This window comes from Fusarium venenatum (genome assembly GCF_020744135.1).
Source record: "Fusarium venenatum strain MPI-CAGE-CH-0201 chromosome Unknown EDB82scaffold_3, whole genome shotgun sequence".
NCBI classification, from domain to species: Eukaryota; Fungi; Ascomycota; class Sordariomycetes; order Hypocreales; family Nectriaceae; genus Fusarium; species Fusarium venenatum.
In genome coordinates, this window is record NW_027072131.1 from 5,736,107 (window position 1) to 5,758,962 (window position 22,856).

At 49.0% G+C, this 22,856-nt stretch overlaps 9 protein-coding genes across 9 annotated transcripts; 6 read left to right on the forward strand and 3 right to left on the reverse strand.

The window, feature by feature from the left end:
- Positions 1 to 565: 565 nt before the first annotated feature.
- EDB82DRAFT_449510 (uncharacterized protein) lies at positions 566 to 1,731 on the forward strand. Its single transcript, XM_025728348.2, has 5 exons — positions 566 to 1,091; positions 1,149 to 1,213; positions 1,264 to 1,324; positions 1,378 to 1,440; positions 1,491 to 1,731. Exons 1-5 carry the CDS (start codon positions 871 to 873, stop codon positions 1,516 to 1,518), a joined length of 438 nt encoding a protein of 145 aa, XP_025582723.1. The 5' UTR covers positions 566 to 870; the 3' UTR covers positions 1,519 to 1,731.
- A 783-nt stretch (positions 1,732 to 2,514) lies between these two features.
- On the forward strand, positions 2,515 to 6,318 carry EDB82DRAFT_508539 (uncharacterized protein). The gene is made up of 3 exons (XM_025728349.2): positions 2,515 to 2,866; positions 3,005 to 5,374; positions 5,423 to 6,318. The coding sequence occupies exons 1-3, from the start codon at positions 2,861 to 2,863 to the stop codon at positions 6,146 to 6,148; spliced, it is 3,102 nt and encodes a 1,033-aa protein (XP_025582724.1). The 5' UTR covers positions 2,515 to 2,860; the 3' UTR covers positions 6,149 to 6,318.
- On the forward strand, positions 6,319 to 8,276 carry EDB82DRAFT_508541 (glutathione S-transferase). Its single transcript, XM_065608807.1, has 4 exons — positions 6,319 to 6,947; positions 7,002 to 7,472; positions 7,526 to 7,791; positions 7,874 to 8,276. The coding sequence occupies exons 1-4, from the start codon at positions 6,792 to 6,794 to the stop codon at positions 8,154 to 8,156; spliced, it is 1,176 nt and encodes a 391-aa protein (XP_065464142.1). The 5' UTR covers positions 6,319 to 6,791; the 3' UTR covers positions 8,157 to 8,276.
- A 1,230-nt stretch (positions 8,277 to 9,506) lies between these two features.
- EDB82DRAFT_547239 (uncharacterized protein) lies at positions 9,507 to 11,963 on the forward strand (the record flags this gene model as incomplete). The annotated part of the gene is made up of 3 exons (XM_065609489.1): positions 9,507 to 9,604; positions 9,691 to 9,787; positions 9,834 to 11,963. 3 exons carry the CDS (start codon positions 9,507 to 9,509, stop codon positions 11,961 to 11,963), a joined length of 2,325 nt encoding a protein of 774 aa, XP_065464143.1.
- A 687-nt stretch (positions 11,964 to 12,650) lies between these two features.
- EDB82DRAFT_262303 (Sec1-like protein) lies at positions 12,651 to 15,364 on the reverse strand. The gene is made up of 5 exons (XM_065607336.1): positions 15,164 to 15,364; positions 15,063 to 15,100; positions 14,913 to 15,000; positions 14,501 to 14,850; positions 12,651 to 14,447 (listed from the first exon to the last, which is right to left on the reverse strand). The coding sequence occupies exons 1-5, from the start codon at positions 15,195 to 15,197 to the stop codon at positions 12,792 to 12,794; spliced, it is 2,166 nt and encodes a 721-aa protein (XP_065464144.1). The 5' UTR covers positions 15,198 to 15,364; the 3' UTR covers positions 12,651 to 12,791.
- A 705-nt stretch (positions 15,365 to 16,069) lies between these two features.
- On the reverse strand, positions 16,070 to 17,087 carry EDB82DRAFT_262315 (uncharacterized protein). The gene has a single exon (XM_025728353.2). The coding sequence runs from the start codon at positions 16,981 to 16,983 to the stop codon at positions 16,225 to 16,227; it is 759 nt and encodes a 252-aa protein (XP_025582728.1). The 5' UTR covers positions 16,984 to 17,087; the 3' UTR covers positions 16,070 to 16,224.
- A 579-nt stretch (positions 17,088 to 17,666) lies between these two features.
- EDB82DRAFT_508550 (uncharacterized protein) lies at positions 17,667 to 19,658 on the forward strand. The gene is made up of 5 exons (XM_025728354.2): positions 17,667 to 18,074; positions 18,125 to 18,553; positions 18,607 to 18,759; positions 18,808 to 19,363; positions 19,413 to 19,658. Exons 1-5 carry the CDS (start codon positions 18,003 to 18,005, stop codon positions 19,460 to 19,462), a joined length of 1,260 nt encoding a protein of 419 aa, XP_025582729.1. The 5' UTR covers positions 17,667 to 18,002; the 3' UTR covers positions 19,463 to 19,658.
- On the reverse strand, positions 19,659 to 21,492 carry EDB82DRAFT_508553 (exonuclease V a 5' deoxyribonuclease-domain-containing protein). The gene is made up of 2 exons (XM_025728355.2): positions 21,041 to 21,492; positions 19,659 to 20,986 (listed from the first exon to the last, which is right to left on the reverse strand). The coding sequence occupies exons 1-2, from the start codon at positions 21,378 to 21,380 to the stop codon at positions 19,695 to 19,697; spliced, it is 1,632 nt and encodes a 543-aa protein (XP_025582730.1). The 5' UTR covers positions 21,381 to 21,492; the 3' UTR covers positions 19,659 to 19,694.
- A 642-nt stretch (positions 21,493 to 22,134) lies between these two features.
- Positions 22,135 to 22,752, forward strand: EDB82DRAFT_547244 (uncharacterized protein; the record flags this gene model as incomplete). The annotated part of the gene is made up of 2 exons (XM_065609490.1): positions 22,135 to 22,460; positions 22,515 to 22,752. 2 exons carry the CDS (start codon positions 22,135 to 22,137, stop codon positions 22,750 to 22,752), a joined length of 564 nt encoding a protein of 187 aa, XP_065464145.1.
- Positions 22,753 to 22,856: the final 104 nt, after the last annotated feature.

Consider the following 22,856-nt stretch of genomic DNA (forward strand, 5'->3'; position numbering starts at 1 on the left):
TAACAGTATCTGGCCGAGTTTCCAAGAGCCCCGAATTGAACACGAGCTGATGGATAAAGTCTGGGCGGACAGCCATCCAAGCACGGTGATGGATAACTTGGCCGATATGCTTTGTGACATTAACGACACGCCTCGTTTTATCTCGCTTGACCTTGCCTTGGTCAAGTACACGTATATTACTGTTCAACGTTGGCCCATCCCTTGGGAACTACTAAGGTATCTGGGACTGACAATCACTTGTGTCGCTTGAGGCGCATGACGATGCCAAGGTACTTCTACAGAAAGGTACCTGGCCTGCCGGGTAGGTCAAGTTCTGATGGGTGTACTTTTAGTGCGAGGTACAGGCACCATTCGTCTTCAATCGATATGTTACAATGGGTAAGCAATCACAACATTGGCGTGCGGTATTTTGCAAGAAAAACCAAGTGAGGTTAGACCTGATACTGGCGTGCTTTCCACGTGTTCCCCTTGTACCGCATGTATGTCTTTGATTATTAGAAACGGTGATGAAGAATGTAGGAGGTATCTTTTACTGTGAGGTACCTCCCTGACTGTGATGGATTCTGTGAGCTTCCAGGTTATCCCCAATTGTCGTCCCCAGTGGAGTCATGGGGCATTCTGATTGGCGATGCTCGTCATTCCAGTTCGCCATTGCCCCTCCGTCGATCTGCTTGCCCCGCCATTTCGACCCTGAGATCCAATCGAATGAGCTTAGCCGAACTATGAAGCCATTGGATCATACCAACAGGGGGAGCTCAGAAGAGACTTCCCATTGTCCTGGCACTGAATCACTGTCACTGCATTGCACCTCCTTACTACCTTGCCTCGCTGTTGTCGTATAAAGCTCCACGCTCGTCTCCTCTTCCAAAGATGCGGCCTTTCTCCTTTGCATCCATCCCTCGCGCTACTCGCATCACCACTCGAATCAACCCGTTTTTTACTCAACCTCGCAACTTCTCCTTTACACAAGCAATCATGGGTGTCGAAAAGACTATCATCACGGAGGGTAACGGCCCTTCCCCCAAGGTTGGCCAGACGGTCAGCATGGAGTACACTGGCTGGCTCCAGGAGAACGGCGGCAAGGGCAAGCAGTAAGCTCTTAACTCACTGTCCCTCACTTTTCACTATGACTAACGTCCCCCCAAAAGGTTCGATAGCTCTGTCGGACGTGGTGACTTCGATGTCAAGATTGGCGTCGGTCAGGTCATCAAGGGTACGCTTTTTCAAAAATTCCATCACACCACAAGCTAATCCCTTTTGCAGGTTGGGACGAGGGTGTTGTCCAGATGAAGCTTGGCGAGAAGGCTACTCTTCTTATCACCCCGTATGTACTCCCCTGAGCAATTACACATTGCGTCGTTAACAATTGTTTTGTAGTGACTACGGCTACGGTGCTCGCGGCTTCCCCGGTGCCATCCCTCCCAACTCCACTCTCATCTTGTAAGTAACAAGTCTTTCCCCCGTTGGACTGATTCTGACTCCGAAATTAGCGATGTTGAGCTCAAGAAAATCCGATAAATGTGCTCTTTAACTCCCGTCACCTTTCGATCGATCTCGGAGCATCCAGGCCCTGACGAGCCCGTTATAAGCTAGCAATGTTCAACAGAACCTTATAAAGATCAACCCGGTGTTCATTATACCCCTACATACATGCAGCACTTAGGTACAATGTCAAACTGACATTGTTATCGTTACCAAGACGGCGAAAATAAAAAAGCATTGCATTCAAAGTCTCGTGCCTCAGAGAAAAGTGCCTACCCAGTGTTGCTGTGACTATTTATCTAGCGTACCCATTGAGGTTCACCGGACACGCTCCGAATTAGAGTGACGAGTAGACAGATCTAGCAAGAAACACAACAACTAAGTTAGGTAGTGCTCTTGCAGCTTTAGCATCACGTCGACTTCAAATCTGCCCCGCGCGATTGACCCCGCTGTTGGATCTCATGATGGATAACGAGGAACCGATTTGCACCTGTACCGCGACACGAATTTAGATCCTTGAGAATGACTCTGCAACGGCATATCGGTAAATCATTCTAATTAAGATTATCTTCGCCATCCTTTGACTCTGTCGGTTTGTTGGATTGACTGATGGGACCTGCAACCAAAATACCTCCACAGTAGCACCGGATCCGAGTTGTTGGAGAGGTACAGTGGAAGCTTCAAGCACCGCCATGGGATTCTTAGTACATACGTATTGCGGGGCGGCTGTGCCACTGTCAAGCTTATGTCCACCATAAGTTGACGCTTTATGGGAAGGTGAAATGAAATGCCTGACTGTTGTCAATTCAAGACAACGATAGATACAAATTTGAAGTTCCAAATTTCGTTGAACAGCTAGCACAGTCGCTGTTTGGGTGCTGTAGAGTATGAATAGTGTACATCTGACAGCTCCGCCTCACTGACTGATTCCTCTCGGGCTTGCTTAATAAACTGCCCAAGACCGCTGACGACTATGAAAGGTGGGGCAAAACAGCTCTCGTCCGAGTTGCCTCATGCAACACTAAACCGACTCGAGCCATTACCTCATCAGCATTGGACGCCTGTCGCGCTCTCTGTTCCACCCAACTCCAAAGCCAAAACGTATTCCCTTACAAACTTACATCTGAACACACTCACAAATATTCTATCACGACTACCACGATCTGCGACGAGCCTATTCTTCGCCAGCAGATATAGTTTCCGCTGCTCTACATTTCTCACCCTTACCTTCTTGTTCGGCGGGGTTGAGCTCTGTCTGGTGCTGGATCGCCTCGGAACGACCTGACGCAGGATTACCAACATCACAATAACACCGACGACGGACAAGCTGGGGAAGCGAAAGCTCTCCAACGGGGAGTCACCTACCCATAAACGCACAATGGCTGTACGTAAATATCCCCAAGCGTCCCCCCTCCCGTTGCCTGCCGATCCTCTGATTACCAGACCATGTGAAAGTTGGGCGCTATTTTATGATATTTAGCACCACCTTAAGTACACCAGAAACTAACTGACTTGTTAATAGCAGCAGAAGCAATCAGAGATTGACCTCGCAACCCGAATGCAGGTTGACGAATCCGTTGTTGGAAATACCGAAATCGACGAATCTCTCTACAGCAGACAACTCTATGTCTTGGGCCATGAGGCTATGAAGCGCATGGGCGCTTCCAACGTGCTCATTGTTGGCCTCAAGGGTCTCGGTGTAGAAATCGCCAAGAACATTGCTCTGGCTGGCGTCAAGAGCCTCACCCTCTACGACCCGGCCCCAGTTCAGATTGCGGATCTCTCGTCCCAGTTCTTCCTCACCCCTAGCGATGTCGGAAAGCCCAGAGACGAGGTCACTGTTCCTCGTGTTGCTGAACTAAATGCATACACTCCTGTCAAGCTTCACCAGTCGCCCGGTCTTGATGGTGATCTTTCACAGTTCGACAAGTACCAGGTTGTCGTTTTGACTAATGCACCTATCCACCAACAAAAGGCCATCGCCGATTACTGCCATAGCAAGGGAATTTATGTCGTTGTCGCCGATACTTTCGGACTCTTCGGCTCTGTCTTTTGTGATTTCGGTGAGAAGTTCACAGTCATCGATCCTACTGGCGAAACTCCCCTCAGCGGCATCGTTGCAGGTATCGATGAGGAGGGCCTGGTGTCCGCCCTTGACGAAACTCGACACGGGTTGGAAGATGGTGACTACGTAACATTCTCCGAGGTCGAGGGTATGGAGGCGCTCAACGGAGCTGAGCCCCGAAAGATTGTGGTTAAGGGACCTTATACCTTTTCGATTGGTGATGTATCTGGATTGGGCCAGTACAAGCGGGGTGGCATGTACCAGCAGGTCAAGATGCCCAAGGTTATCAACTTCAAGGACTTCACCGCATCACTGAAGGAACCCGAATTCCTTATCTCCGACTTCGCCAAGTTTGATCGACCTCAACAACTTCACCTTGGTTTCCAGGCGCTTCATGCTTTTCAACTCACCCACAAGCGACTTCCCAACCCCATGGATGATGACGATGCCATTGTTGTTCTAGGTGCTGCGAAGAAGTTTGCTGAGCAGGAGGGTCTCGAAATCGAGCTCGATGAGAAGCTTTTGAAGGAGCTGAGCTACCAAGCCCAAGGTGACCTCAACCCTATGGCTGCCTACTTCGGTGGTCTTGTTGCGCAGGAGGTTCTCAAGGCAGTCTCTGGCAAGTTCCAGCCCATTGTCCAGTGGATGTACTTTGACTCTCTTGAGTCTCTGCCTACATCTACTAAGCGAAGTGCTGAGCTCTGCAAGCCCACTGGCAGCCGATATGATGGACAAATTGCCGTTTTCGGTACTGAATACCAGAACAAGATTGCCAACTTGAAGCAGTTCCTTGTCGGCGCCGGCGCCATTGGCTGTGAGATGCTGAAGAACTGGGCCATGATTGGTCTAGGAACGGGTCCCGAGGGCAAGATCTGGGTTACTGACATGGACTCTATTGAGAGAAGTAACCTGAACCGACAGTTCCTTTTCCGTGCCGACGATGTTGGTAAAATGAAGAGTGACCGTGCTGCTCTTGCCGTCCAGCGAATGAACCCCGATCTCGAGGGCCATATGATCACTTTGAAAGAACGTGTTAGCGCTGACACTGAGAGTGTTTTTAACGAGGACTTCTGGCGAAACCTGGATGGTGTCACCAACGCTCTAGATAATGTCGAGGCTCGAACTTACGTTGATCGTCGATGTGTCTTTTTCCAGAAGCCACTTCTCGAAAGTGGTACTCTCGGAACCAAGGGTAACACGCAAGTCGTCCTCCCCCACCTTACTGAGTCTTATTCTTCCTCTCAGGACCCCCCTGAGAAAGAGTTCCCCATGTGCACAATCCGAAGTTTCCCTAACAAGATTGACCATACTATTGCTTGGTCTAAAGAGTACATGTTCGAGAAGCTTTTCGTCAAAGCTCCTCAAACCGTCAACCTGTATCTGACTCAGCCCCAGTTCATCGAGAACTCGCTGAAGCAGGGCGGTAACCACAAGGAGACCCTTGAGACCATTCGTAACTACCTTACGACCGAGAGGCCTCGGACCTTTGAGGATTGTATTGCCTGGGCTCGCCAACTGTTTGAGTCTGAGTTTTCCAACAAGATTCAGCAGCTCCTCTACAATTTCCCCAAGGACTCCGAGACGTCTTCCGGCACCCCATTCTGGTCCGGACCCAAGCGAGCTCCTGACGCACTCAAGTTCGACCCCAACAACCCCTCTCACTTTGGATTCATTGTTGCCGCGGCCAACCTTCACGCCTTCAACTACAATATCAAGTCTCCAGGAACTGACAAGTCTATCTACCTGCGAGAATTGGAGAATGTCATTGTCCCTGATTTCTCTCCCGATTCCAACGTGAAGATCCAGGCAGATGATAAGGAGCCTGTTGTAAGTATGCCTACAGTTTACTAAGGATCCGCACTGACTGATTTCTAGGAGGAAGAGTCTAGTTTCGACGACAACGACGAGATCAAGAAACTGGCTGACAGTCTGCCTTCACCCAGCTCTCTGTCCGGATTCCAGCTCGTCCCTGTCGATTTCGAGAAGGACGACGACTCGAACCATCACATCGATTTCATCACCGCTTGCAGCAACTTGAGGGCCGAGAACTACAAGATCGAGCCAGCTGACCGACACAAGACCAAGTTCATTGCTGGCAAGATCATTCCAGCCATTGCCACAACTACTGCGTTAGTGACCGGCTTGGTTGTGTTGGAGCTGTACAAGATCATTGATGGCAAGGACGACCTTGAGCAGTACAAGAATGGTTTCATTAACCTGGCACTGCCCTTTTTTGGTTTCAGTGAGCCTATCGCCAGTCCCAAGGTGGAATACCAAGGACCTGATGGCAAGGTTACTCTGGATAAGATCTGGGACCGTTTCGAGATTGAGGATATCACTCTACAGGAACTTTTGGACACATTCAAGGCCAAGGGTCTCACCATCAGCATGCTAAGCTCTGGCGTCAGTCTTCTCTATGCCTCCTTCTTCGCCCCTTCCAAGCTCAAGGAACGATACGCCCTCAAGCTGAGCCAGCTGGTTGAGACTATCTCCAAGAAGCCCATCCCGGCCCATCAGAAAGAGGTGATCTTTGAAATTGTGGCTGAGGACCTTAACGAGGAGGACGTTGAGGTGCCTTACATCAAGGTCAAGGTTGCATAAGTGTCGCGATGGATGTATTGATCAATCCTAGAGTATGTATGTGAGATGTGAAAAACGACTCGAGTGCACATGAGCACATGACCGAACGATGGACGAGATCCATAACCATAGATAAACCAAACTCATTCGAACTATGCTTGACTGTCTCCCTAAAGAACTCGCTTACTCGTGATGGCAATACGAAAAAATACTTGCAATGACCAATGAAATCTATGGTGGTGCCTCAGGTCTGAAATGATGGAAGAGAGAATCCGTTTGACCAAGCCTGTTGTCATGATCCAGAGAGGCTTATCAAGAAAATAGTCTCTGTTAAATAAGCAGCGTGCAGTAAAGCGGGGTACAATTATTACGCCACGATTATGGAATGCTTCCAAGCAGCCTGTAGTTCTTGGGGGTGGGCATGACAACAATGGAAGCTCTGTGGAATCCACAACAGGCAAGCATAATACGTAGTGAAGCTGGTTAGTAAACTCCGACAGCTTGTGAGGGGCTGCTGAGGCAAGCCTGAGTGAGCAAGGCCGAGGGTCCCATGCGGGTGGTGATGCAGTTTGGCCACTTTTCTAGCTGTGTCTTGCAGATGGAGAATTGACTATAAAGGTGGTGATTGTCGCCGTCATTGAGAGACCTGACTTGTTTTTAAGATATGTCAATACAAAGAATCAATATCCGAGGATCCCGAATTTTCAACAAGAGTTTACTCTTTAAACCACAGCAGCAACACTTGGCTAGATCTTTGTCTTCACTCAAGACATCGTCTTTCAAACCTCTCTGCATTCAATCCACATATCAAACTAGAATGGTAAATACAACTGGCACACTAACTGATCTTCTCAGCCTGCTGACACAGTTGCAGGCAAGCAGCGGCAAAGTCACTGACTGGGTCAAGCCCGGCGACACCTCTGGCGAATTCAAGCGCCAAGTCAGTTCGTTCCGAGACTGGATCTCTCGCGATGCCAACGCAAAATATCCTGCCGAGAAGGGCCGTTATCACCTTTACGTGAGCTACGCATGCCCATGGGCTTGCCGAACTCTCATTGCTCGCAAGCTCAAGGGCCTTGAGGGTTTCATCTCGTACTCAGTTGTTCACTGGCACCTTGGTGAGGGCGGCTGGCGATTCGTGTCCAAGGATGAGGATGTTCCCGGCGAAAATGTCGTGCCTGATCCCATCAAGGGCCATGAGAACTTTACACACCTAAAGGATGTGTACTTTGAGAGTGAGAAGAACTATGATGGCCGATACACGGTGCCAGTTCTCTATGATATGAAGACAAACCGAATTGTGAGCAACGAGAGCAGTGAGATTCTTCGCATGCTCGGTACCGAGGTAATGTGTTTCAAATGTACATCTTTTGAGTTATGATAACTGACTTGGCTTAGTTTGACGACCTTTTGGATGAGGAGCACAAGGCCATCCAACTGTACCCCGAGAACCTACAGAAGCAGATTGAGGAGGCGCATGAGTGGCAATACGGCGGGATCAACAACGGCGTGTACAAGTCTGGCTTTGCAACCACGAGTGAGGCTTACGAGCGCAACGTTGTGGCTCTATTCGAGTCTCTGGACCGCGCTGAGAAGCATCTCTCTGAGCAAAAGGAAGGCCTTTACTGGTTCGGAAACCAGTTGACCGAAGTTGATATCAGACTGTGAGTTTCAGATCCACCCAACCAGACCTGTTCTGCTGCCAATTTCAAGGTCTTTTACTAACTGTTTTCGCTAAAAAAAAAGTTTCGTCACAATCATCCGTTTCGATCCCGTCTACGTACAGCACTTCAAGTGTAACATCCGTGACATTCGATCCGGTTACCCTGCTCTGAACCGCTGGATGCGCAACTTGTACTGGAACCACCCTGCGTTCAAGGATACCACACAGTTTGAGCACATCAAGTGGCATTACACAAGGAGCCATACCCAGATCAACCCTCACTCTATTACACCTGTTGGACCGCTGCCTCATATCCTGCCTCTTGAAGAGGAGGTTCCCGCTGTTGCTGCTGCTAAGAAGAACTAAGGATGATTTATAGTTGGACATAATTAATGATTCTAAGGATTAATTCAAAGTATGTGTGTAAGGCTCTGTGTAACCATGAATTGAGTTTCTCTACGACGTGTGATATGGATGAAACTGAGGTGAGGCCCAATCTCTGACTGTAGTATCCAAACTTTTGTGGAGGCTCCAGTGCGTTATAGCAGGTACAGTACCTAGGAGTGGAGTCGGGTGAGTTCCAGAGAGGGGATGGACCTATAGAGTGGAGGCTCAACTCAGTGCGCGCAGCAGTATCAGACAGTGCACTGCAATACACTGCACCCCAATGTTCATCCACTATCCATTTGCAATTCTCATTCCACAAACAATATGTCAATTCTCTTAGAGAACCGAAATAGTTAACCTTCAAGTCAATATTGCTAAAAAGACGCCCTCGCAAAATTACTCTTCAATTATTTTTACCACATCTTCGCTACTTCTTACCCCAAAAAGGGTCTGACTTGTCCTCTGCCAGTTGTCACGGCACTAAAAGCCCGCGCGCTAGGAGGTAGCTCTCTCTCACTCTTTTCTACCTGGGCCCTGTCTCATCTCCTCCTCTACTCTGCTCTGCCCGCTTTTGGTCTCCTCTTCGCAACAACGTCAAGCCACCGAAAACAACACTCCATACTTCGTACATTCCCTGCGTTACCGTTACACACCTTCCACTCCCCGTTAATAAACTGCCCGCCTTTTCTTTGCAACAACGACGCAACCCAATCCCAATATTCACTGCCTATTGGAGACGAGTCAAGACAATACCCGCCCCGCGAATCAATAATTACTGTACCCTACAATCAACCTTCTCCCTCGCTGTAGCTTTGATTGGGCTTTTTGGCTCGAACAAAGACCAGCTTGGCTTGGCCTGACTTGGCTCCACCTCTGGTTCGCCTTGCTCACCACTACCACCACAAGTCAAGTCTTAGGACGTCACCCTCCTCCGCCAAACTTGACCTGATCTCTCGATTTCTACGCTTTCCTCTGAATATTTTGTTCTGCATCGCTATCGCCTAAATTTACGTCGCAACATTCAACCCTGTGAATACTTTCACTTGACTCACCGACTCGACAAATTGATCGTCCTATTCTCCGCACAACAATAACCCATTCTTCCGTTATCGCATATTATCCTCGCCACGTTGTCACCTTTGTTTGCCGATACCAATAACAAAAATTAAACTGCACATTACCTAGACAAAAGCTGTCGTTGTTCTGACAAGGCTCAGTTCTTCAAACCGTTCTTCGCTTGCGATTTTGAGTTGGTTTCAGGGACCTTTCACCCGTCATTTTTGTAATACCGACCTCTCGGATGCGCTCATAGCGTTGCATTTCTTTACAATGGTTGTTCGATACGAAGCAGAGGATCTGCTGTACTTGCGGGAGTCACCGTTATGTATCAAACCTTCGAGCCTCCCTCCAGCTGAAGAGTGGATGGGGTGAGTAGAAATAATTTCTCGCTGCTGGATTCAGTCTCCTGACCAACCTTAGACCCCCACCTGAACCGAATCGCACGCAGAACAAGGTCACCAACGATCGACCTCGATCCAACGACAATCCACTTCTCGAACAAGCTAATCGCCGTCCTGGCGTTGAAAGACATGTTTCAAGGAACAGTGCCAGTCTGTCTCCCTATTTTTGGCCTTCAGAATCTCCAATACTGACCAGCTCAACCGTTTAGACCCTGAGGACCTTGTCTTCGCACCCCCTCGAACAGCTTTTGCCTCTGCGCGAGGTAAATCAGCCCTTGAGCCTGACAAAATTACTAAAGAGTCCGAGGCTCCTAGCCGTTTCGGCAACTTCCGAAGTCGCAATGGAGACCTAGACGTCGATCGATTCCGCGATGGCCGCAACAATAACGGTCTCCGCCGTCGTGATGGCGAGAGCGAAACAGAGGGCTGGAGCACTGTGAAGCCTCGCAAGAGTTTTGGACATGAAGGTGCCGAGCGTTTCCACGGACGCATGGGAGGTAACTTCCGAGACGAGAAGCGTCAGTCCAAAGATCGTGATGACCGCGACGTTGTTCGAGATCGCCCTGCACGGACTTTCGACGGCTTTACCAGAGATGCAGAGGACAGTGAGGGGCGGCCACGAAACGGAATCAACAGAAACAAAGTCGAGCCCTGGTACAAGAACGAGTCCAATGTCGCTACCACACCTGCTACTGAAGCGACGACTACCACTCCTGATAAGCGCGAACGTATTGACCGCGCTAAGAGCTGGAGAGATCGCGAAGTTCTTGCCGATGCTACTGATGATCGCCTCAACAACAGCAACAATAACCGCACGAATGATAGACGCTGGGGGCGGGATCGTGACCAGCGAGTCGAGCGTGAGCCTGAATGGCTAGACGAACCCCTTGAGGAACTTCCTGAAGCCCACACTCAACAGGATTTCCAGAAGTGGATGGAGGAGATGAAGAAGCAGAAAGCTGGAATCTCCACTAAGCCTGTAAACGCCGAAGCGGCAGAGGCAATGATTGAAATGGAAAAACCCCCTGTTCAATCTGCCCCCGCTGTGCCATCTGCACCAGACAAGTTCTTTGAAGCTTTTGGAACAACTGCTGGTCTCGAAACTCCACGTGCCGAAGAGAATAAGAACCCTGTCGCGAAACCCAAAGCAACTGGCAAGTCATCAAGGTTTACGTCCTTTTTCGCGCAGCCCCAGGAAGAAGTTCGAGGACGAACAGAGCCCCCAACTCCTATGACTGGACCTCCTGTTCACAGTGGCATGCCCCTGCCTATGCCTTTCCCCGGCGGTCCTGCTCCTTCTGGTGGACCCGACGACGAGCGACAAGCTTTCCAGCAGTTACTTGCGAAGCTGCAGAAGCAGACCATGAGTGCTACACCCCCAGGCCCTTCGCCCTTTTCAGTCCCTCAGGGAACGCCGCCAAATGCCGGTAGACCTAACGTAATTACTTCACCTGATTCGCCTTTCCAGCAGTATGGACCTGATCGACGTATGGAAGGTCCTCTTGGCCGACCTCCGCCACACCATGTTCAAGAAATCCTTGCTCCTCGACCCCAGCAACAAGCTGCTCGTCCTGAACAGCTTCTTCAGGATCTCGTTGGCCAGCGCCAGCATGCCCCCAGCCAAGGCTCTGGCCGTCCCGATACTGCTCGTAACAACAGCAACACTGAGTTCTTGATGAACCTGATGAGAGCACCTCAGGAGGGCCAACGAAACGACTTGTTGATGCGCATGGTTCCGCAGCACCAAAAGCCAGGACAAATGCCTCAGGAGCCTGATTTCCCTAGGGACGACCGTGGCCCCCAACGTCAAATGAGACCCCAACCACCACCTGGCTTTCCGATGGAGGATCGATTCCACAACCCTTCTGACGTTGATGCACGACCGAATCAGCCTACGCAAATTTTGCAGCGTCCACCACCCCGTCCTGGCCTGGACCACCAGATGCCACCCAGCTGGATGCCTGGTGGCCAGATGCCTCCCCCTCAGCAACGAGGACTTATGATCCCTCCTCCAGGACTTCCTGGCGGTCCTGTAGGCCCTGTCGGTCCTGGACCAAACCGTAACATGCCCATGCCTCACATGTTCCCTCCCAACTTCCCACCCGGCGTGATGCCTCCTCCCGAGGCTCTAGGTGGCCCTCCACCTCGCAACATGCCTCCTCCCCCTCCCGGCTTCTTTGGCGGCCCACCTCACGGATTCATCCCTCCTGGCCTTGCAGGCTTCAATGGACCCCCTGGACCGGATTTCCCCGGTAGTCCGTTTGAAGGACGTGGCATGCCTCCTGCTGGCAACCCTGGCCGTGGCGCGGCCTTTGGCAGACCTTGATCCTGCTCTGGGCAGATACCGTGCTCAACACATCGAATCAAACACCCTTACACTATACAGCTGTACTCCTCATGTACGAAATCCATCAACTTCCTGCACGAATCTTTGAAAACAAAGGCCTTTGATACAGGGCTTTCCCACACTACTGTATGAATATCTACCGAAACCCAACACACCGCATCTTGGAAGCAGGGTACGCCCTGTAGCTAGTAACTTGTTTTTACTTGTGATTTTTTGGGAAGCACGGCGATGGGGCGGGAATCAAAGGGATATAGGCATTAAGGCAAACTCGGTGAACATTAGGTAGTGAATTCATGGATTGGTTGATGGGCGATCTTTTTTTTGTTTTGTTTCCCGTTTTAAATTTGCTTGTTTTCATCATTATTATTAGTGACGAACTTGATGCTTTTGATGAAGTAATGAGGATTGTTTGAGTTAACACGTCCAAAAGAGGAGAACAAAGAATACAAAAAGTGTATATACTACGGGCAGGTATTATGTACATGAGCAACCTTAACACGAGGTCCCTCACGTAAGCAAGTTTCATAATATAGCAACTGATACGCAAATGACTGAACAAAAGAAGGCCGAGCTCGGCCAGGGGATCGCACAATCAAGAAGAGCATGGTATGTTTTGATTCCATGTTGGTCGAGTACTGACTACGCCGAAGGGCCATCGCCCAAATGGCTTCCACTCGAGACACTTCTTTCTGCTTTACGAAGACGTTCTCTATATATCTCTGACGAGCTGTCTGTATCGGTAGTTTGGGACCGCCGAACCCCTTTTGATGGCGGAGAAGACGAAGAGAGCCCCCCGTTCCAAGAACCCTACTTCTTCATACCGAGAAAGTTTCTCCTCTTCTTCTCCTTGTGGAGCTTGCCAGGTTCCTCGTGGTTTGACTGGTTTGATGGAACACTTTGATGCGGGTTTGGTCGTGGCGCCGCACTGCCACCATGGTTGTTTATCGACATGTTGGACATGGAAGCCGTTGGAGGTACCATGCCAGGGGCAGGCCTTTGAGGAAGACCACCGGGTCGGTTTATGGGCCCAGGATTCATTGCTTGTTGAGGTGGCGGCTGTTGTGATGGTGCTGGGCGAGGAGGAGGTGGACGTTCGAAGAGGTGACGAGGTGCGTGTCGTTTGGGTCGCTCCAAGGGCAGGTCAAGTTGACGCTTGTCGCGACCAAGATCACCAATTTGACGCATGAAGAGTTGAGGAGTTAGCATATGGGAGGTTACCAAAACAATATCTCGGCTACGGGCCTCGCCAACTTCGTAACACGCCCGACTTTCGCTGTATGTAGCGCCTCCAGCCATGAAAACAATCAATCGCTGTCGGTTCTCTGGAGGACGGCGACCAGACGATGCCCAGTTCGGTCGGCCGGCACGAAGAGAGGCGCTCTGTGCTAGATGAAGTTCCTCATTGGGGTCCAGCGGTGGCTTTACATAGGGGAAGTGAGTTTGCTCGAGGATGCCCCTTGCCAGATGGTCCACCATATGTTTCAAAGCAGGTTCGAAACGTGTTAATCCGTATTCCTCGTTCAGTTGTGTTGTCTTCAGGTCGATCGGGAACAGAGGCGGGGGAAGCTGGCGCACATCTTTGAGGCCATGTGTCATACGTCCGCCCAGCTGCTCAAAACTTGCAACAACCTCAGCATCAGACTGAGGGAGACCTGCATGAGCGAGTAATCTCTTGATATCTTCGGCAATGACACCGTCTCGATATAGTATAAAGAGAACAATGAGTCGTAGTCTATCGGGAAGCGATACAGCCTCGTCGTCCAATAAAGGAACAACCATTTCGAGTATGTTCTTTGGTCTCTTAAAGTCCTCATCAAGCCCAGATGCGAGAGTCTGCTCGACTGAAGAGATATCCATAAGCTTGTGCTTCTGGAAAATGTTCATGCATTCTTGCGCCATGGTCAAATGCAGTGAATAAGCCTCCTTCATCTCTTGGAACTGCGGCAAGCCAGCCAACATGTCCCTAATCGTGTTCAAATTGGTAGTATCGGCGTTCTCGTTGGTGAAGTGTGGGTTTTGTTGGAGGAACTTTTGGAAATCGCCCATAAGTTTATCAATCGTGTCCTTCATGTGTCTATGTCGATTGTCCACCCAGATCTTGTCTTTGTCTGTCAATTCCATATCCTTCTCTTGCTCCTCTGGGGTTCCTTCGTTGATAACCGTGCGATATGTTACTTTGTCGCCGTCCTTGATGGGAAGGAGGTCGTGCGCCATGGCTTGGTAGGAAAACTCATGGACGAGGGGTGCCATCAGATCCATCGATCGGTCCGTAATGACAAGTGTGGCCTGCGGTCGTTGTGAAGCTGGTGGGAAGTTGGTATCCCATTGCGCATACGCATCAAGTTCTTCTTGGACGAATCGGGCCAGATGCGAGCATAAAACGGATGCATCGTGGAGCGCACCTTGCGGCTTGTAGTACCGGACTTTGGGATATTCTCCAAGAGTAATACAAAGACCGGCAATCTGGCTAATTATCAGTACAAATGATCCGGACGGGGCGCACGATAATGTCCTACCTTTTGCGCCAAACCCTTCATATGGGTAGGAACAATAGCATTGCATGCTGGGTGGTAGAGCATTGGAAAGCTCCAGGGGTCGCGGAGGGTAACGAGATGCGATTCTCGAGGCAGGAAATCGACGAACATGGTCTGGAAACCGGCGCGGAGCTGGCGAGCTCCAGGGAAATCGTCAATCTTGCGTCGCAGTGAGGGGTCGAGGAGGCCGGTCCAGACAAGGTAGAAGCTACGGTAGCGTCGCATCTCGAAGTCGGCGAGAAGGCATTCGACAGCGAAAGGCTCGGGCGATAGAATATAGATTGCGTCCATTTCAGGGTTCTGTTCGCGACGGTTCTCGATTCGCTCGATAGCTGGGTAGGAGAAAGCTGGTCAGCACAGGAGATAGCTTGTAGGGGGTGTTTGGGAGACCAACTGGCGATATTGTTGTTGAGGATGTCATCCTCCTTGACGACATTGTCAATGATCTTTTTGGAGTTCTCGTCGACAATCAAGCATTTCCACTATTGCGTCAAGGACACCGGTCAGTAGCTGGATCGTAAAAGGTCGATGGGAGATAGCTTACATCGCCTTGAGTGATCTTTTTGATCTGGCCCAGGATAGCTAGAGGAGGCGCATTAGTACATGTATCCTCTTTGAAGGGTTCCTTGCTTATGTAGTTCGTACCATCATGTTGCTCTTGGATGATGGACAGCCCCATGTTGTCTGGTATCGGCGGGCTGCCCCGTCACGTCACAACGTTGAGTATGAAGGAGCGAAATAGCGAGCGCCAGCGGTAGAGAGCGACAGCGAGGTCGAGTGAGCGTAGGCGGTAGAGAAACGATATGGGGAGCCAGCCCAAGAGTGGTGTGGATTGAAGCGATAGAATGACGCGCAAGGGTATCAAGAGTTAAAGGAAGAATGTTGTAAAGTAATAAGTGTAGGTTTTGCTGTTATACTACGTCGAAAGTAGAGTAATAAGTGGTTGTTCTACAGTACCTACTAAGGTATCGAGAATCAAGGTTGGGCCCTCAGGAGTTGAGTTGGCGGGGTCGCATGAAGAAAGAAGGTGGGTCTTGTAGTCCTGTCAAGCTGTGCCAGGAGCCTGGATCCCCTGTAACTGCTACAGGACAGGGGCTGGCAGATATTCAGCATGCTTTAGCAACTTTAATTGGAGCGGTGTAGTCTTTAACTGCTTGCATGTACAGTACCTTAGTAGACTGAGTGAATATGAGCCTCAACTTGGATGAGGTCATGATTGATGCTTAAGTGTCACTTTGAATAGACTAGCGGATGGATTTTTTCTGGATATATTGTTTCCGATCTTGGTTTCTGTATATGTTTTATGTCAATATATTAACTTTATGCTTTGCTTGATGCGAAACACTTGGTTCAAGCTTCAACTCAGTGATACACTCACTGGTAACTGTTGCGTGAGCTTAGTATAACTTCCATCAAACTCTTAAATTAAATTTTGAGTCATGTGAGGTGGTTTGCCGCATCCTCAGTGAATCCAATATCTCGTCCGACTGTAAGTCCTGGGTGTAGCATGAGTCCTAGGTAGGCTACTGGGTAGCAGAAAAGTTGGCCTCCTAAGTCTTAGGGTACAAAAACAAGGAGTCTAAGAAGTGTGGCGTAAGTAGCATAAACTGGCCTACTAATTTCGTCTCTTATGCTTCTAGCGGCCAACTTTTCTGATACCCTGATGGTAGGCTCCCATCAAACGCTGGTGACATGGCGGATGATCTTCATAGTAGGTGCCTGGCAAAGTGTGTCTTGTCCTGCTTCGATTGGTCCTGATTCGTTTTCTTTTGGTTGTCATGATTTAGTAACCCTCCATCACTACCATCTCCTCTGAGATAGCTTTCGACGTCGACTCTCCCAAAAACCTCGCGCTGTAGTCGTTCATGTCGTTGTCGCTCATTGGCCCTATGCCTCTTCAACTCCTTTTTGTTGGTCGGGTAAGGCATAGGCTCTCTCTTTTTCTCTATAGTTTTTGGTGTCGTGGCACCGATTCCAAGCCTGTCGTTCTTTTCTTTTACTTTGATGGGATGTCGAATGCCCCCGCGCTCTCTGCCCAGGCCTTCGTGTGCATCCATATCCCAGCCTTGAGATGTGAGTGTCCGTACACCCATGCGCGAGCGATCAAGTGATGAGGGGGGTAGTGTGTGTTGCAGTGATACTTGATGAGCGAGAGCTGCCTCATGGGGCTGTGTTGTGGATGAAACATCCAGTCCGCAATCCGGACATATTTGTGCAGCCTCTCTGGCTTCTTCTTTTGATGTTTTAGCGTCTTTGTTCTCAGGATCAGATTTCAGAACGACGGTTGCATACAAATCACCGATAACAGTTGCTGTTGACGTTGTCGCGGTCGGGAGACCAGCATCGGGATCGCGAGCTCGCACGAACTCAACCTGCTTGCGTTTAATTCCTGCGCCGAAAGGACGTTTGCGATGCAAAGGGACGTCAAACTCCTCGTCAAATTCGTCTTCCTCGTTTTGCTGCATGGTGTATGTGAAATGAAGTGATAGTGTGCTGCGTTAATGGTAGTTGAAGAAGGCAAGTTGCTTTTCAACCAAGGCTGCCTAACCTGGAACTTTTTGGCACCTCAGGTTCCCCTAGACGAAGCGTATTATGAGAATCATGGCAACACCATACATTTATTAACTTTCCTGCCTAATTCTGTTTTAATATACTGAAGTTTTACTTTAATTGATTCTCATATTCTCTTTACAGTACATCTTTACATTTAACTACAAAAATAACATTCATACGCCAATCCCTATTATCCTCTTAGTATCTGCTAATTATTATGTCCATCTTATAAATTAAACGTACATACGGTCCTTATACCTCTCTATATAGAGAGTTAGAAAAGTTTGAGACCTCCATCTTATCTGACAAAGAGCAAATCTCAAGGCCCCCACGACTAAAGTGGTATACAGTAAGCCCATCTATAAAAGCACTCAAAACAGGTTCTTATCAATGTTAATCATTATAATTCGAAATCATTGCAATTATTACTTGCAGAAAACTTGCCCAATGACAACCTTCCTCAAGTCAAAAAGGGTTGCATATTGTTAGTGTTGATGCGGTGGGCTCTTTCGTATTGACAAACGTTCCATGCATACTTTGTAAGGCAAGCCACATGATCTCATAAGCCAACAGCTTTGCATGACTCTGAGGGATCCAGCAAATTATGTTTGTTTCTAGTAAAGATACTACTGGATAGTCTCTGCAGCGACTGCATGTTGCTGCGAGAAGAACCTTGCAATATGGGCTTTATGAATTGCAGGCATCCATCTCATTCTCGGGCTGCAGGTATTGTAACACGTCAGGTCGTTGTTCAGAAGATGGAAACAATGGGAAGGTTGCATCTGAATTATAGTGACGAGGTCTTGCGCGATGTTATAAATACCTGCACTGGTCTTTCCACTTCTACGCTACTCATATCAATTCAAGAAGACCAGACTATCTCCTATATACATTTGCCAAGTTACCTATTTATCATTTCAAAATCAACAACATGGCCGAGACGATGCCTAAATGTGAGGCAAATGGCCATCACAAAATCATTATAAACAAAGAAGCCCCGAATGTCCGTCTCAAAGACTATCCCAGATAATCCCAGATACTCATAATCCATAGGTTCCTTTCTACACTCCAGTTCAAGATCCACCAGCAGGAACACCATATGATGTTCAGCCTGAAGGAAGTCTATTTTCCCCTCTTAAATTGAGAAACCTGACTCTTCACAACCGGATTTTCGTATCCCCAATGTGTCAATATTCAGCAAAGGATGGTGTCACGACCCCCTGGCATAAGCAGCACTTGGGCAGTTTCGCAGCACGAGGTCCGGGCCTCATCGTTACAGAAGTCAATGCAGTCTCACCAGAGGGGCGAATCAGTCCGGAGGATGCAGGTATCTATGATGATGGACAGCTTGGACCTCTTCAAGATATTGTGGACTTTGTTCATAGCCAGGGCGCCAAGATTGCGATTCAGATGGGCCATGCCGGGAGAAAGGCGAGCACAGTCGTACCATGGCTGGATCGCAAGAACACTGCTTTCAAAGAGGTAATATTTGTGAGACTTGTGCAAACGTTCACGGCTGACCGCGACACTGATAGGCGAATGGGTGGCCTGATGAGGTGGTCGCACCAAGTGCAATTCCTTACAGCCCAGAGTCTGTCGTCCCCAAGGAGATGACCAAGCATGATATCTCAAAGTTCAAGCAAGACTGGGTCGCCGCTGTGAAGCGTGCCGTCAAAGCCGGCTTTGATGTAAGTGAACCAGCCCGAAACCACTGATTAAATAGTTGACTCGCCTAGGCCATTGAAGTCCATGCTGCCCATGGCTACCTCATCAACTCATTCCTCTCCCCAACCTCTAATCAGAGGACAGATGAGTATGGAGGCTCCTTCGAAAACCGCATCCGTCTACTTGTTGAGATTGTCCAACTGACCCGCGAGACTGTCCCTCAAGGGTACCCCGTTTTCGCCCGCATTCCCGGGACTGACTATCTTGACTTCGATCCATCTCTACCTCAGTGGCATATCGAAGAAGCAGCACTCCTCGCAAAGATTCTTGCAGATAACGGAGTAGACCTGCTTGACGTCACTGGTGGTGGCTTGGATAGCCGTCAAAAAATCAATTCCGGCCCTGGGTATCAAGTTCCGTGGGCTGCTGCTGTCAAGAAAGCTGTCAAGGGCACTGGGACCGCTGTAACTTCTGTAGGAATGATCACTTCCGGGAAGCAGGCTCAGAGCTACCTTGACGATGGCTCTGTGGATGCGGTCTTTGTTGGACGCGGCTTTCTCAAAGATCCCAACCTGGTGTGGCACTGGGCCGATGAACTGAACATTGACATTCACGTTGCTGCTCAATGTAAGTTGCCAATACTCAATTTTTCAACGCCGATACTGACGATGTTTAGACGGATGGGGTTTCGGGATCACCCGTACTCATAGGCCGAGCAAGCACTAAGAGGAAGCAGGTCCTCAACTTGCTCCTGAGATGCCTGGAGGCAGGCCGTCACGCAGGAATTGCACAGATTCAACAAGGTTGGGATAAAGAAGAACCGGTCACTAGTGTCTTGAAATCCCACAAAGAATGCCAAAAACAGAATGTTGCATCTTTATAAACCTAGAAAATTAATGCAAGTCTCGTGTTATATCCTAATGCATCGTAATTCATGATATATCCAGAGGCCATCTACTCAGGCGGCGTTGGTGCTTGCCCGACGTGTTGCCCGTTTTTTCTGCTGAGTCCTGGCTTTCTGCAACATCTCAGCATCCATGCTCTGCCGCCATGAACAGTCGGAAACAAATTCGCATGTTCCACACTTGAACGCCTCTTCTATGTCGACACCTTTGGCCTCACGCTTGCCCTTCCACCACTCCATGTAGTTGGCGAGGTATGACTCCAATGCTTTTCGTGAAACAGGAAAGTCATGAAGGTCGATTTCGCGACCGTCGCTGCGGTGAACATATTGGACCCGAAGCATATGGCCCATAGAGTGCTCACCGTGGGGAAAAGTAAGGTCTATTTCTTGCCGAACAAGAGGAACTAGTTCTCGTAATGTTCGGTACTGTAACAGATCAGGCCCGGCTGAAGAAGAACTCTGAAAGCTGGAAGAAGGGTATTCTTGAGTGAAATCGGTTTCAGTTTCTGACGCATCCACAAAGATCTCGTCGTGCAGACTGCCGATTTGTGCGATAAACGTGTCTGAGAAGGCATCATCTGGGTTGAGCCCGTATCGTCGAAAGACCTTGAAGAAATCCAACTTGCCAGCAGCCATATCGGATAAAAATCGATGATACAGAAGCAGTTGGATCTTTGCCGGTCGTATTTGGGCGGGCGAAACAGCAGAAGAAGATCCACGCGTCTTAACATCAGCAAGATAGATCTTGAGTCCCGAGTGGTTCGCATCCGCATTTTTTGGCGGAAAGTAGTCGGCCAAAGAGGACTTCTGTTTGCCTTTTTTTGACTCTTGGCTAAAGAGTTCTGCCTCGAATTCTGGATTTGGATTCTCGTAACTCACGCTATCGATGACTCCGTTTACGAGGTTCTCGTCAACGATCCCCCATACTTCCAGCTCACGAGTAAGTCCCGTATCACGCAAGGTTCTTAGCCCTTGTACTAGATTCCATAGCTTGAGTCCAAATGCGTCCTCTTTAGTCATGATGTCAATCTTGACAGTAGTATGGACTTCGTCCTCGAGGTTTTTATGGATTTTGGAGCCTTGCTTCATGGCCGCTGTTCTCGTCCTTCGGCCCCCAGGTAATCGAGTGAGAGTATACCAGTATTGTAACTCACACCAAGCGCCAGAAGTGAGATCAGTCACGGTCAGTGGCCTCTTTGGATAAGATCTAAACCGTTGTAGAGGCGAACGGTCATCGTCATATGAGGCACCTTGATTGGTTTCAGATGCACGCCCTGCAGTGATGGTTGATTCTGATCTGGGTGATCGAGGTGACATGGAATTTAAGTTGTTCAAGGCTTTGCTCACTAATCTCTTGGGTCAGTTAGTGTGATGAAGCCTCACGAGAAACCATCACATACAATCCGGGTAGAGTACGTCCTCAATTGAGGAGGATGCAGCAGGTGGCGTTGGCAAGCCAGAAGATGTTTCGCGTTGGTTAAACGCTTGCCCTCTGTAAAGCTCGCTCGCCCGTCCTGTTTGATGAGGGCCCAACGTATGGCTTGACGCATTCCCAGTCGTGAAGGTGCCATCTTGTTCAAGTAAATGATTGGTTCTTTCCGGTACAGCGTCTATGGCTGCCAACCTCGCATTATTTTGAGGGGCGATGTTGTTGTTATTTTCAGAGGCCAACTGTAATAGCAATTCCTCCTCTTCGACAGAGAAATCGTAGCCAAATTCGTTATCGCTATCTAACGTCATCGCAGCAACGCTCACGAAGGCGATGAATCATTGTTTTTCCAGAAGAAGAATGCGGCGGGGGAATGACACTCTAGCTAATTTAGTAGGGGCTTCAATGACGAGGGAGAGATTTTGGCGTCTCGAATTTAGGACGACACGCGATGGAGAACACGGGATCACGTGGGGCACTCAGTAATTCACTGCCTAAAAATAGGCAACTACGTATTGTGTATTGTGGAAGGAGTAGAGAGCGAATACGTGTATGTAATGACTGAATCAGGGCTGATTAAGGAATATTGCTATTGAATGTTGATCTACTCATCAAGGACTCGGTATCTGAAACCCTGCGATCCTCAAGAGTCTCATTGTCTCTCCTGCAAGCAACAATGCCCGAACCCGGTCTTGAATAGTCAATAGCAGAAATAAATACATATTCTTCTGCTTCATCCCCATAGAAATCGAAATTCTCAGCTTGTTGCTGACTCTAACATCAGAGTCCTCCACCAGCTGAACTCGCTTGAAACCCGCTAAATAACAAGACTCTTGCACTGCCCTATTCTAAGTGGCTAGAGCGCTGGCTGCGACCCCTGGCCTGGGCCTGACCTGACCTGTAGGACTGTGCTATCAACTCTAGGCTTCCAAATTATCAACATAGGACAAGGCAGCAGCCACGTACAAAGCTTTCGCTCTTTCCAAAGAAGACAACCAAGTCACATTCAACCATTCGTTCTTTCCGAAACTCCAAATCGCTCCTTCCGCCCCGCTCCGTTCCGACATGTCCAGTGTCCTCCGAAGCCGTTGCCCCACTGCCGGGCCCGAAGCCGGTAAAGGCACCGGCCAGTCAACAATAATAATAACAACTCCCAAGCTGGAATTTATGTCACTACCTACCGAGATACATCTCGCTATTTCTGAATTTCTCATCTATCCCGATGCTCTTTCCTTGAAACATACCAACGCCCACTTCTATAGCCTTGTCGATACAGGCATCAATCTCAAGGTTGAATGGCTGGTTGAACGAAGAAGTCTCCATCTGGAATGTCCCAACGACAGACGCTGTGATCTCGGAAGCGATCTCCGTTTCTGTCGTGGAAGTGTACCGTATGTTACTCGTTCCCCTCTTTCGTTGAAAAAATTATCCAACAGGAATTCCAGTCTATTGATGCGCCGGAGACGAGAACATGTCGAATGTGAATCTCGACCAGGCCTCGGATGTCTTGTGTACGGTACAAAGAGATGTTCCCATCGCTCTTTGTTGAGCAGAAGTCTACCACGATGGTTGCAAATCAAACTGACTATCGAGGTCTGGTGGATTGTGCTTGCCCTGATACCCATCATATTTTGTTGGATATGGCTGGCAGAATTGCCATGGGGGTCTATACTGAGTTCTTGATTCGCAAAAGCTGCGATTCTAGTTGTTTTCACAAAAGCGATATCATGTAATTTTGGCTTTATTAAGCCACTCTTATAATATTAATAATGTACAATATGGGGGCT